The sequence below is a fragment of the Myotis davidii genome, unplaced genomic scaffold (genome assembly GCF_000327345.1).
Source record: "Myotis davidii unplaced genomic scaffold, ASM32734v1 scaffold118, whole genome shotgun sequence".
NCBI classification, from domain to species: Eukaryota; Metazoa; Chordata; class Mammalia; order Chiroptera; family Vespertilionidae; genus Myotis; species Myotis davidii.
Window position 1 is genome coordinate 1,066,001 of NW_006290441.1, and position 14,079 is coordinate 1,080,079.

A 14,079-nucleotide genomic window follows, 5' to 3' on the forward strand; every position below is an offset into this window, starting at 1 on the left:
GTGGTGGTGGTGGTATGGGAGAGAAATCCAATGAAGGGAATGGCATGGGGTGGGTGGGGAGAAAGCCAAGAACAAGGTCAGCCCTGTGAACTAAGAGAAGGTGGTGAAACTGGACAGTATGGGGTAAAGGATGAAGCTGCAGTGAATATGAGGGCCCAGATCTCAGAGATCTTGCAAATCACGTGAAGGATCTTTCTCTGGAGACTAAAGGTTACAAGTGCGGGAATGAGATGCATTTGGGGAGGAAGTTGACTCCTCGTCTTACATCATCCCCATCGCAGATCCTTCTCTACCTCCTACCCTTGGCCCAGCTTGCTGACGGCCCCTGCCTTTTGTCTTAGCCTTGCTCAGATTTGAACTCTTTCACTAGTTTGAAAATATTGTCAATATCAGCATTTTATAGACTTTTTACAAAATGTATTTTTATTGATTTCAGAGAGGGAGAGGGATAGAGAGATAAAACAGCAATGATGAGAATCACTGATTGGCTGCCTCCTCCATAGTCCCTACTGGGGATCGAGCAGCAACCCGGGTATGTGCCCCGGCTGGGAAATCAAAGTGCGACCTCCTGGTTCATAGGTCGACGCTCAACCACTTAGCCACACTGGCTGGGCCTCTCTCCCCTCCTGTTCCCATGCAGGGCCAGGACTGGGGTGCAATGAGTGAGGTGCCTGTGACATAGAACTGAAGGAGCGCTCTGCCCAGCCTGGCTCGATGTCTTTGTCGCATGTCTGACCCACAGCCACTCTGTGGGTCACTGTGGTCGCACAGCGATTGTCAGGCCTCAGCTTCAGCCTCCAGCCTCCTCATCTTTCTCCCCCAGCCTGCCTGGTTTGGCTTTCTACTCTTGTCTCAGCATTTCACAGCCAAGTTAGGCGAAACAGCTACACATAAAAAGATCATTACCAACATGAGCCAAGAAATGCGGACCACATGAGTGGTACAAATCGTGTTTTGGGATTTTGGAGGAATGGGGCCAGGCTGGCTTTGGACGGATGGGGAGCAGGAAAGAGGCTTTCTGTGCTAAGGGAACAGTGGGAACATTTTGCCAAGAGCAAAGAGCTCATGCAAGTCCTAAGGAGATAAAAGCTGGAAAGGACTTATGATCTTGAGCTGTGAACCGTGGCTACAAAGTACAAGGCTCAGGTGTCACCGCCCCACAACCCTTTACCCACAATAAACGTTACTAATAAATTATGGCAGGCTTTTCCACTGAGCCCCAGGTTGGGGGCGGGGGGAGCTCAAATCCTTCTCAACACGGTGCTTCAGAAGGACATTAATAGGCAAAATGATTTAACACAGGAGTGGCAAATCTGTCCCTGCGACAGACTACAGTGAGCACAGGTCTCTGAGGAGGAGAGATGGTCATACTGTGTCCTGTTGCATTGTCTCCAGTGTCTCCCAGTTTACAAATCCCAGTTACAGCTCTGCCGGTTATGTCTCAGATACGGACATCATTTGAGGTGCTGGCAACAAAACTTACAATCACACAGTGAAAGTAGAAAAGCCTAGCAAATGCGGCTCAGTGGTTGAGAGTTGACCCACCAACCAAGAGGTCACTTTTCGATTCCCAGTCAGGGCACATGCCCGGATTGCGGGCTCGATCACCAATGGAGGTGTGCAGGAAGCATCCAATCAATGGTGTTTCTCTCTCATTAATGTTTCTGTCTCCCTTCCTCTCTCTCTAAAAATCAATAAAGACATATTAAATGGTAGAAATAAAGAAGTAGAAAGGATCTAAGACATTACTGAGTCCAGCTCTGCACTGGACAGCTGGGAGACCCCGAGGCATGGAAGGGGAAAGTGGCAAACATAAACTCAGGCTTGTGACCCTGACCTTGTGCCAGCAGCTGCCAGCCCTGGGAAGGGAAAGGACTGTGCCTGCCCTAGGAACCCTCTATGAGCCTATCTTTGCTAGTGGGAGCTTTTCATACAGCATCTCTTAAACCTCCCAGATTATCATTATTCTCCATAAAAAAGGCAACTGACATCCGAATCAAAGGCTAATGGGCAGTAGAGGCAGGATTTAAGCCCTCTTCCAGCCTTTTCAGAAACAATCTCACAGTCTTCCCAGCACTCTGGGAAGGGCTGGCGGTGAGTGGGACTTGCTTCGGGTTCTTGGTCACAACTGGCGCCCAGAAGCTACTCTGAGGGCGAAAGCAGGCATTGGCCAGGTTGGGGGCCTTCTGTAGGGAGTTCAGGTTCCACAAGAAGGAGCCGCCTGCTATAGCCCATGCCCATTTGATGACTTCCCAGGTTTTACGATGTTAATTTAAGCTCTGAAGCCAGAGTAAGTCTTTTCGGTTGCAGCAGTACGCACTTAAATGTCAGGACTTTGCTGAAAAACCGCCCTGGGTTTGAAGGAAGTCATTGTGTTCAGTAAATGTTTATCGCCTTTTATGTTTATCACCTTTATTAGGGGATCTCGCTGAGTGACTTAAAACCACCTATCTATATAGTTAAAGCCCAGGGCTCTCGGATTGCTGGAATCACTCATTCAAATAACAGATATTGCGTATATATTAGACGCCTGGTGTATACAATGTGACCCTTGTCTTTCTTGAGCTTATAGTCTAGCGAGGAGGGGGAGGTCGCGGAGGGGGACACAATGACAGAATAAATAAATAAATAAATAAATAAATAAATAAATAAATAAATGGAAGTATTATGAATAAGTGTTATTAATAAAATAGACAGGGCAACTAAAAGTATTCAAGGGGGTCTCATTTAGACTGGACGGGTCAAAAAAGGTAATATTGGTGCTGGGTAACAAGTAGGGGAAGAGTAATTCCAGAAAGACGGAATAGCAGGTGCAAAGGCACAGAGACAGGAGAGAACTTGGTGTGGTCAAGACACATGTTGACCAGTGCCCAGCCAGAAGCCATGAGGTCCAGCTTTGGGTGGACATGCTGTCAGGTGTCCTCAGTGCCAGGAAGACTAGCATGTACCTCTCTTTTTATAACAATCTTGGGTCACACACACTTTATTTGAAAATTAAGTTCTGCCTCTTGCAGGTGCTTCCCGTGCCTTGTGACTTCACCTGACTTCTTGGTTAGGCCCTTGACCTTCAGCTCAGCCACCCCTTTGGTACCCACCTCCCCTACCCTTTCTCCTCTTGGCACCCTGCCCCCTTGAATTTGCAGCGCTAAGCCAGCATTCTTTCCTGCACCTTCACCCTCCATCAGTGACCTTGCTTCCCTGCTATCTGTAGTCTCCATCTGGTTTGGGTCTTCCCATATCACACCAGCTGTGACATGTGTCCCAGGTCCAACTCCTTCTCTCACTTCCCATCCCCTGCCCCTCCCAAGCCTCTATGGAAACTTCCTGGCATCATCCTCCATGGAGTCCAAACTCCAGTGACTTCCTTTCCTATGCTTTGCCTACCACCCATGAGAGGGTTCTGAGATCAGCTGTGAGTGAGACTTGGGAGTCTCCTATCTCAACCATTGTCAGCAGGAGCCACTCATCACCCAGGACGGGAGAGCACAGGCTTCCTCATCTTTACTTCAGCATCATTAGCCAGGCTCCAGAAGTGGTGGGTAAACACACCCAACACACATCTTCTGTTCCAACAGCCAGAAGCTGCCGGGAACCCAAAGGCTTTCACCCTCTCCATAGATGAGGTCCTTCCACAGAAGAGAGGAGAGTGATGATGGCCCTGGGTTAGCAAGTGCTCCCAGTCTCTATGGTGAGCAGAGTAGAAGGCAGCCCATCTGTCATCTGGTGAGCTTCACCCAGACGGTTGAGTCCTCTGCTCCCTGAAGGTGCATGTGTGGAGAGCGGCTACAGCATTTGGACAGGTTCAAGCCTCGGACTGACTTGTGGCAAAGACACATACAAGTCCCAGCTTGGAGGGTAAAGCCCTCCCAGCACAATTATAGCCAAAAAGGCTATGGTTGTAAGCTTGACCTTATAGTGTGACCCTGCAGTCCTAGGTAACTAAGGGATGTGGGCTGCGGGGGTGCAGCAAGTGCTGCCTAAACAAAGCTTGATAGAGTTCAGAGGATGGCAACAACAGGAAAGAAGCAGATTTGAAACTCGCAAGAACATTGTCAACATCTTACCCTTGTTTTGCTTTATGTGATCTGACTATAAAATAAAGCTTCGGCTTACAGGCTATGTCACTGTTTCCTCATCCAGGCACAGTGATCCACCTGGTCCCAACTATATTCTCTTGTCTGTCTTCTTTAATCCTTCACTGCCCCTCCTCAGGTTCACCCCTGGCCATGCTGGACATGGTTCAGGATGCACAGGAGGAGCCAAATAGCAGTTATTTATAATAGTTGTTTTAAAGTAATAATAATGGCTGCAGACTAGGGCTCACAGGGTTCCCAGCATTATGATAGGAGCTTCCTAAGCCCACCGCCCAGTGCGGGGACCACTGTCATATGCATTTCACGAGAGGTTAGGTAGCCTAATGTTGCCACTCAACCAGCACACAGCAGGGTTAGAATTGACCCAGATGTCCTGTCCTCACCTCCTTGCCTCACCCCATGCAGTGCTCACATTGAGGCAGGCACAAGGTTAACCTATAGTTTCACCTCATCTCCGTCTTCCCCTGGGAGGAGGCACCTGCCAGAGGTGACACAGCAGCAGGTGGAGGAGGCTGAACCCTGGAGTCATTTCCCTCTGGCTCCAACACTGTGCTTTAGGACACTTTGTGGCACCCCCCATCCCCCGCTGGAAACCCATCATCCGTCCTGGGCATCATTTAGCACATGTCTACAGTAGCAATTGATGAAGAACTTAACATTTTGAAAGGGAAGGAGATAATTAAAGAGCAACTGCAAGAGTGCTATAAGTGGGAAAGATAGGGCAGGGACCACAGAGCAACAGGCTAACCTAGTTGAAGGGGTGCAGGGATGTGATATTGAACTGACACCCTGAGGATGAGTCAGGGGAAGTGGGGTAGAGGTGGAGCAGGTAATTGCATGTGTAGAAGTCCAGAGGTGAGAGCAAACCCTGGCACTCCAGAGGAGGTAAAGGCATCTCAGCATGGCTGTAGCATAGAGTGTGTGGGTAAGTGGGCAGGAGGCTGGAGGGGTGGGCAGGAGCTGTGCTGGGGAGGGAGTGGTGCAGGGGGCCTCTGGTCCAGCTAACACCTTCCAAAGATTCCTCTGGATGCTGTGTGGAGAAGAGGCTGGAGGAGGAAGGCAGGAGGGAATCCGTTGTTTGGAGGCTGTTGTAGAGCCCAGAGGAGACAAGACTAGGCTGCAAGAGGACAGTGGCAGTGGGGTAGAGTCCGGGAGGATCAAGAGCTCCACAGTGAGTTCACACGCTCCCTTTACTGTGTGGCTAAAAGCCACCACCCTTCTCATTATAACTAAGAGAACCACCCACTCTTAGGTGAATGAGGAACTGACTCTTTGAGAAACAGGCCTCATAATAGAAGAGCTTCGTTATGAATCATGTTGTGCTCTGTTGCTGCAATATGTCAAGTAATAGCCTGCAGTTCCAAAAAGAATAATTACCCTGACTCTCTGTGTTGTCAATAACATATTCACAGTATAAACAGGCTTCCATGGAAAATCTAAGCCAAGTGAATTGGACATGAGTACAATTCCTGGGATGGATAGGTCACAAAAATGAAGATGCACAGTCTGAGGCTTGCACTCCCGATCCACAGGACCACTCTGGGTGTGTGAACTACTTTCAAAGCAGGATCACCCTGAGGGAGCATGTATCCTCCTCTGGCTTTGATGGGTGTCAGATCCTTTCACTATGAAGAGGGTGAAAGCCTTTGGGTTCCCGGCAGCTTCTGGCTGTTGGAACAGAAGATGTGTGTTGGGTGTGTTTACCCACCACTTCTGGAGCCTGGCTAATGATGCTGAAGTAAAGATGAGAAAGCCTGTGCTCTCCCGTCCTGGGTGATGAGTGGCTCCTGCTGACAATGGTTGAGATAGGAGACTCCCAAGTCTCACTCACAGCTGATCTCAGAACCCTCTCATGGGTGGTAGGCAAAGCATAGGAAAGGAAGTCACTGGAGTTTGGACTCCATGGAGGATGATGCCAGGAAGTTTCCATAGAGGCTTGGGAGGGGCAGGGGATGGGAAGTGAGAGAAGGAGCTGGCCCTGGGACACATGTCACAGCTGGTGTGATATGGGAAGACCCAAACCATCCTTTCAGACCCTTTTGTACCAGTTGTGTGGTCTTGGGCAAGGGACAACTGTTAGTCTGTCTCTTCACTTGGAATTAGAGGCAATAACAACTACCTCACAGGGCATTCTAAAGAGTCTATTGTATAATTTGTATGGTAATAACTGAGATTGATTATTATGTGCCAGATATTTTCCTAAAAAAATTGCATATAATAACTTTAATCTTCTCAACAGTTTCATGAGAGGTACTTTTATGATCCCTAAGATAAGGAAACTGAACCACAATGAGACCAATGACTTAGTCAAGGCCATATAGGTAGTAAGAAACAGCCAGGATTTGATCCCAAATCATGCACTCATAACCACCATGCTACACTGCCTCCCCACAAGCAGAGTCCAGGCCTGGAACATAGTGGATGCTCAGTGGGAATGTTTATTTCCTCTTCATTTGGCCCTAAATAATATGCCAAGTGCAGGACAAGCTTAGAAAGTAGTAAATCAATAAATTGCCTTCCAACTCTAACAGCCTGTGGGGGACCAACTGGTGTGAGATAGATTGATAGAAGAGGAGGAATTATCTTTCTAACTAGCATAGGGAAATTAAGCTAAATCCAAAGCTGACCTTATTTTAAATGAAGACATATGGTTGTTGATGGGCACAGGTTGTAAGTGTAAACATCATCCACCACATCATCTAGTTGACAATACCTGACAAGTGTCCACTGCTGTCTACCAAGAGACCTTGATTGCTTTCCCTCATTCATCAGCTGTGACCAGGCATTTCAGATTCATCTCACATTGATTGATTGATTGATTGATTGACTGATTAAGCATAAATCTTTTATTCATTCAACAAGTACTTACAAAGTACCTCTATGTACCAGGCCTTATCTTAGATGCTAGAAATGAGATATGAATGAGATATGGGTTCTGCCCTCTAGGAACTCAGAGAGAGGGAGGGATGCTGGCCTATCAGCAGGTAAGCTGTGATATCAAGAGCTTTGAGGACCAGAGGAGGAAGCAATTGGCTCTGCCTCAAGAATTGAGCAAAGACCCCTACAACAGAGGGGTCATGTGACCAAGGTCTTGAGAGATTATATTTTTCAGCTGGAGAAAAAGTGGGGAGAGCATTCTAAAATTACAAACAGAATGGACAGAAGCCTCAAGGCACAAAAGCTTGTGCACATTCTGGACCATTGCAAGTTCAGAGTGGCTGGAATGATAGCGGCAACAGCTCCAAAACACTGTCCCTTAATGCTCAGAAAGCAAGGTCATTTAAAATTTTTTTTTTCGCCCTGACTGGTTTGGCTCAGTGGATAGAGCGTCAGCCTGTAAACTGGGGCGGGGGTCCCAGGTTGATTCCGGTCAAGGGCATGTACCTTGGTTGTGGGCACATCCCCAGTGCAGGGTGTGCAGGAGGCAGCTCATCAATGTTTCTCTCTCATCAATGTTTCTAACTCTCTATCCCTCTCCCTTTCTCTCTGTAAAAAAAAATCAATAAAATATATTTAAAAATTTTTTTCAAAGTCAAAGTGCATCCAGTTCAAGTTCCTACTCACCAAAGTCATTGAAAAGTTTAATATGGACTTTTTTTCAGCTCCCTCTCTCTTGGGTTCTGTCAGAATTCAGGACTCAGGAAAGATGGAGTAGAAGGGTGTCTGCTATCTTCCTATGGTAACCACTAATCCTTGTCCAGGTCCATGCAGTCCCTGCAAAGATGACATCTCTGTTGGCAGTCCCTGCTGGTCCCTCCATGTCAGCACTGCTACAGAGACCATTCTCAGGGTTTTGTCAGCTTCTCCTTTGGGGCAAGGAGAACTCAGATCTTTGGTCACAAAATGCCATTGCTTTTCTTTGGAGGAGTGAATGGGATGGAGAGAGAAAGTGTATTAATTATTTGCAAATAAACACACAGCAAGAAGAAACAAGACACGAATTAATGACCCAATAATCTCCTTGGGTAGGAGTAGAAATAAGGTACAGCTCGCTGCTTTTGCAGACAGTGTTCTGGCGAGACAAGGTGAAGAGAGCTGGCTTCGTCTGTGCTCACACTGAGTAGTCACCTGTGGCCTGGGTTAGAGGCACAGATTTATGTCATGGCACTGATGAGTGGCTCTGTGTCTTCTGCAGGTGTGGCAGTGTGGTGGGAGCGTGGAGGTCCTGCCCTGCTCTCGGATTGCCCACATTGAGCGAGCCCACAAGCCCTACACTGAGGACCTCACTGCCCATGTTCGCAGGAACGCCCTCAGGGTGGCCGAAGTCTGGATGGATGAATTTAAAAGCCATGTGTACATGGCATGGAACATACCCCAAGAGGTAGGGAGCTCCCATGGGGATGGGTTTCTTGGGGCTTGGTGGGGAAAAAAACAAACAAACAAAAAACAAATACAGGTCTAAATCCTCTTCCCATGGGTCAATTAGTCTTGTTTAGTGTGCTAGAGTGGACTCTTAGCCCCAAAATATACTAAATGTTGAAGAAAGGGGGCTGATGATGCAGTGCTATGCCATGACTTATCCCCATCCCTGGTTAGAATGCTTGATGGAGAACTTCTCTCCAGACCTTAGTGTCCTCATTTTAAATGAGAGAATTGGACCAGGTAACTCCAAGAATACTTGATGTTCTCAGGTTCTCAGCTTCCCTAACTTTCAGTGCTTCATGGTCCTGACCTAAAAAAAATACCAGCCATTACCAAAATCACAAAATGTACCTTGACCTCCCTGTAGATTTAGATTCAAGATTTAGATTCAAGATTTGATCAAATCTTTGATCAAAGCCGAGACCGGTTTGGCTCAGTGGATGGAGCGTCGGCCTGCGGACTGAGAGGTCCCGGGTTCGATTCCGGTCAAGGGCATGTACCTGGGTTGCGGGCGCTTCCCCAGTGGGGGATGTGCAGGAGGCAGCTGATCGATGTTTCTCTCTCATTGATGTTTCTAACTCTCTATCTCTCTCCCTTCCTCTCTGTAAAGAATCAATAAAAATATATTTTAAAAAAAATCTTTGATCAAAGAAATAAGGAATGTCCATATGCCTTGGGGATTTAGTGAGCCACATAGATGGAGATGGGATACACTCCCACAGGGACCCTCAGGAGGAAAAGGGAACTATTCTGGACATTTTTTAGGCTGCTTCTAACCTTCACAGAACCCCATCATTGCCTGCCACTATCCTCTATCCCTCTAGTCACCTACACTTAAGAAGTACAAGAAAGAAAGAAATGATTCTCTAGTCAATTTATTCAGCCTTGTCATGTGTCATATGGAAATGACCTTGAACTGCTGAGTTGGAAGAACCCAACAGATGCCAGCCACAGGATCCCAACCTGCTTAGCAGCCTGTCTGCCTGGAGATCATTGCTTATGTTGCATTCTATGTGTGACTGAGCTGTTGACTACATGACCTCCTCCTCTCCTCCCAAGGCCATGGCTTCCTTTGGGAGTCCTTTATAATACCTCAGCTCTCTCTTCCTAACAGGGCAATGATTGATTTTTGCTTAAAGTTTCCATGTGAAGGCTCTGTTTCCTGATTTCTCTCATAAGCTATTGGCTGAGTGACTGAGAAAGTAGGTTGGGTTATGGATACAAGCTTTTAGGCAGCCTCCCACCCCCACCACTGTCACCAACATGGGGGAGGGACTTGAGTTGGGTTGCATACTCCCACCACCAGTGAGATTTCAGAATTTTGGAGGAAGAATGAGAAGCCAACGAGTACCAGTCAGAGTGTGCCCAACCCTATGGATCCCAAGATTGCATCCCTGACAGTAGGCGTGTTTCTAGGGAAACGGTGGTACCTTCTGGACCCATCTGGGGCTGTGGGCGTTGGATCACAGTATTCTGGGCAGCATGCTGAGCCCTGCTGTGGGTGTCCTCTAATAGAAAGATGGTAAGAACACTTGGAAACTCCAAAGAGCTCTCCAGTGAGGCGTTGCTAAGGGCTCTGCTAAAGGACTGGAGTCCTGTTCATACTCTTGCCCCCTTTCTCTCTGTACCCCCAAGCTACAAATCTCCCCCAACTGCAGCTGCCAGATATTGAAACCATAGCAAATTCAATGAGAACTGAGTTAAAAATAAATGGAAAACGATGAAATGCAGTGTCTGTCTGTGACTCCTCAGGGTTGTAGCTCAAACCAAGCGAAGCGGATGGGTAGGCAGTGGTGGTGAATCCCAGAAAGGCAGATGAGACGTGGGAGTGTCCAGAATAGTGACTTAGGCAGAGAAGAAAGGGGGTCAGTGTGTTTCCTACAAATCTGTCTCTGGACCCCCTTGTTCCCTTTTATGTCCAAACTCCCTCTTATAGCTCTTTTCAAACTTCTGCAGAGTCAATACCTGTTCATTTCCCATTCACTTCTCAAGTCACATCCTGGTACTCCATCGAAACATCATGGATATTTTAGTTTTTAACCTACAGGATCCCAGCTTCCCTTATAACTCTGTGCTCCCTTGGGGCCATGATCCCACACCTCAGAATGTCTTCATCTCTCTACACTTTCTCCTAATTCCTTTTGGGTTCCTCTTACTTCCATTGGATGCGTAAGTGTCTCCAGGGATCCATCCTTTGCCCCCTGCTCTCATATGCACCTTCTCTCTGGGTAATCCTACCTATTCTTCGGTTTTGTACCCACCTATCTGTGGACAACTTCCTGATTGATATCCCGAGCCCTGACTTCTACTGTTAGTTTCAGACTTACATGGTTCAGCTTCTCCTGGATGTTCCCATGGTGCTCCAGACTGAACCTGACCAAAACTGAGCACAGCTCCCCACCCCCACCCCCAAATCTGCTCCAGTTCTTATTCTTTACCTCAGCTCGTGATACCACTGTCTGCCCAGACATAGGAGCTTGAAACTGAATATATTATTTTAATCCTCCTCTTTCTCAAGCCCATTCCCAGTCCATCACCAAGCCGTCCTCTCCCTCCTGCCTCTTCTCATGTAGGAGTTCAGGCCTGTCTCTTCCTCCGCAACAGTTTCCATCTAGATTCCCTAGTTCAAGTCTTACCCCTCTCAAATCTACTCTCCACACTACCCCAAGTTATGTCTTAAAAACCTCTCAGTGACAATGTTATGCCCTACCTAAAATTGTTAAATGATTCTCCAGTGTTTGACACAGATTCAAGATTTCTCCGTTGCCCACCCACCCCATTTTGGAGTCTGCAGATTGCCTGGACTATGGGAACTGTCCATAGCTCCCTGTCCATTCCATGCTGTTTCTCATCTCTGTGTGTTTTCCAGTTTTGTCCTCTCTGCTTGACATTTCCTACTCAAGACCTCTTCCCCAGCCTCCACCCTTACTGACTCCCCTCCATCCTTTTAGACTCAGTCCCAGCCGGGGAGAAGACTCCTTTCTGCATGGATGTCTCTGTCATTGCATCATCACCCTGTAAAAGATTGTTCTGTTATATAAAGCTCTCTCTCTCATAGACCAGTGGCTCTCAGATCTGGCTGGACTTGAAAATTACTTGGGCTTCAGCCCCAGAGATCATGACTTAGTTGGTTTGGAAAGGGACCAGAGATCCTTTTTTTGGAAAACTCGGGGATCCTAATGTCCACCTAGGCTGAGAACCACTGCCCTAGACCATGAGCTTCCTGAGGACAGATTGTGTTTTTCACATTTGTGTCACCATGCCTAGCACAAGGCGAGTCACATGGTCAGAGCTCAGTAAAACCTTGCTAATGTTTGTTAACAGATGATTCTGCTGGTCCTGGGCATAATCCCTTCCTCCCTTGGTCCTAAAAGCAGATCTGCAGACCAACTTGGAGAATCACTTGGAGAACTTTATAAAAAACCCATCCTCAGAGATTCTGATGATTACCATGTAGGTGCCAGAATCTATAAAAAGCTCTCCAAGTGCTGGTTTGGGGCAGTCAGATTCCAAACTCATCTTTAGCATCACCTACTCCAGGCAGCCTTCCTTGAGTGCTCACTTCCTTTCCCCGCCATCCCAGCTGCCCCACACCATGAGACGGACTAAGAGCCTTTCATCTGTTGTCCCTTAGCACTCTCTCTTCCCTCCATGCTCACACCGTGTGTAGAGAGTCTGTTAATGTGTCTGGATCTTCCAGACTCTCCTTTCTGGCAGACTGTGACTTCTTCCTACTTGAATACACAGTGGTTAGGGCAGCACCTAACACCTACTAGGCACTCAGAAAAGGTGAGTTGAATAAAAAACAAAGAAGAGAAAGTATAGATGCTGCATGGCCTCCATGATTGCCCAGCTGCCCTTAATGTGGTGACGTCCCAATCCTGTACCTTTACCTCAGTCACAAGCACATCTGTTTTCTATTTACTTAACCTTTCCTCTACGGCATCCCAGCTGCAAATGTGGAGCTGGAACCCTTCAACCGTGCCTAGTGTCTGTCTTGGAAATTAAATAAGTTAACGTATGTAAAGACACGGATCAGAGCCTGGCAAGTGGAAGGAGTGTTACCTCTTGTTGCTGTTATTGCTTCTGCCTTCTGCCTTTGCACCCCAGCTTCAAAATGGCCCTGCTGGGCACTCATCCTCTCCTGCTGCTTTCTATGCTGAATCTTCCCAGGCTGTGCACTGAGCAGAAATGACTCTCACCTGCTCCCTCACCACGTCCAGTCTCAGGCATTTACAAGGCTGAAGGAGCCTCCAGCTCTCGCTTCCTTCTACTTGAATTGAAAATCAGTTTTCTTATCAATAAACAGAAAGTCAGTGTGTAGCAAAGCATCCAGATTTTCTTACATGGGGTTCAGGGACTCTAGACTGGCCCCTGCTGAGTGCCAGGGGTGACTCACCATGGTGCTAGGGCGACGACCCTTCCTTAGCGTTGGCTGCACGGAATTATGTGTGGCTGCACACACGGGCAGGAATACTGGATGGTTTTGTGTGTGGCTGAGTGTATTAGCTTCCTAGGGCTTCCAAAACAAGTTACTCCCAACAGAGTGACTTGGAACAACAGTAATTTATCCTCTCACAGTCTGGAAGTCAGAAGCCCAAAATCGAAGTGCGAGCAGGGCTGTGCTCCCTTCAGAGGCTCGAGGGGAGGATCCTTCTTTGCCTGGTGCTCCTTGGCTTATAGATACATCACTCCAATCTCTACCTCTGTCTCTGTGTCCAAACCTCCCTCTCCTTTCTCTTTTAAAGATTTAGGCTCAGCCCTGGCCGGTTTGGCTCAGTGGATTAAGCGTCAACCTGTGGAATCCCAGGTTCGATTCCAGTCAAGGGCACATGCCTGGGTTGCAGGCTCGATCCCCAGTAGGGGGTGTGCAGGAGACAGCCAGTCAATGATCCCCTCTCATCATTGGTGTTTCTATTTCTCTCTCCCCTTCCCTTCCTCTCTGAAATCAATACAAATATATATTTTTAAAAATTTAGGCCCACCCTAAATCCAAAATGATTTCATCTCAAGGTCTCTAATCTACAAAGACCCTATTTCCAAATCAGATCCCATTTGGAGGTCCGGATAGACAAAAATTTGGGGTGGAGAGACACTCTTCAATCCATTCCACCAAGTAAGTATTCAGCAAGGGAGAAAAGATGCATTCATTGTTTTCTAATAACAAGGGCCAAGGTGAACTTCTCTGAGAAAGTTTGCTTATTTCTCAATTTCTGCCCCCTGCTCTGAAAGAGTTTCACACAATTTACAGGAAACACACAGTGCAGAAGTGCTGAACCATTAAACGGAAAGGCTTAAGTCAATTAATAAACAGGAAGAGGAAAGGGTCATGACATCCAGAAATATAAGCCACAGAAAGCTCTGATTCTTGAGTCTCTTAGAAGTCAGAGTACTGATGGTCCCTGACCGGCTATATCTCTCCCACCTTCGATTCCATCAGAAGGAGGGAGACGAACTGTCCCCGGGTCCTGAGTATAGAAAGAAAGCTTTCCCAGGGGAACCAGCATTTTAGAAAAACACAGAGACCTTCCTGAGACAAGTTCTTCTAGTGGTTCCTGTAAAAGCTGAGGCATAGTATTAATTTTCCATCATACAAAGGCAATTATAGCAGGAATAGCAGGAA

At 47.3% G+C, this 14,079-nt stretch overlaps 1 protein-coding gene across 2 annotated transcripts in view; it reads left to right on the forward strand.

The window, feature by feature from the left end:
- The window catches only part of GALNT18 (polypeptide N-acetylgalactosaminyltransferase 18), a 305,682-nt gene that overhangs the window by 248,282 nt on the left and 43,321 nt on the right, over window positions 1-14,079 (forward strand). The window contains exon 7 of one of the 2 annotated variants that reach the window (XM_006763460.2): window positions 8,230-8,415. The exons of the other annotated variant lie outside the window; for it this stretch is intronic. Coding sequence (XP_006763523.1) covers window positions 8,230-8,415 — 186 coding nt within the window. The remainder of the gene's footprint in view (window positions 1-8,229; window positions 8,416-14,079) is intronic. 2 annotated transcript variants of the gene reach the window in all.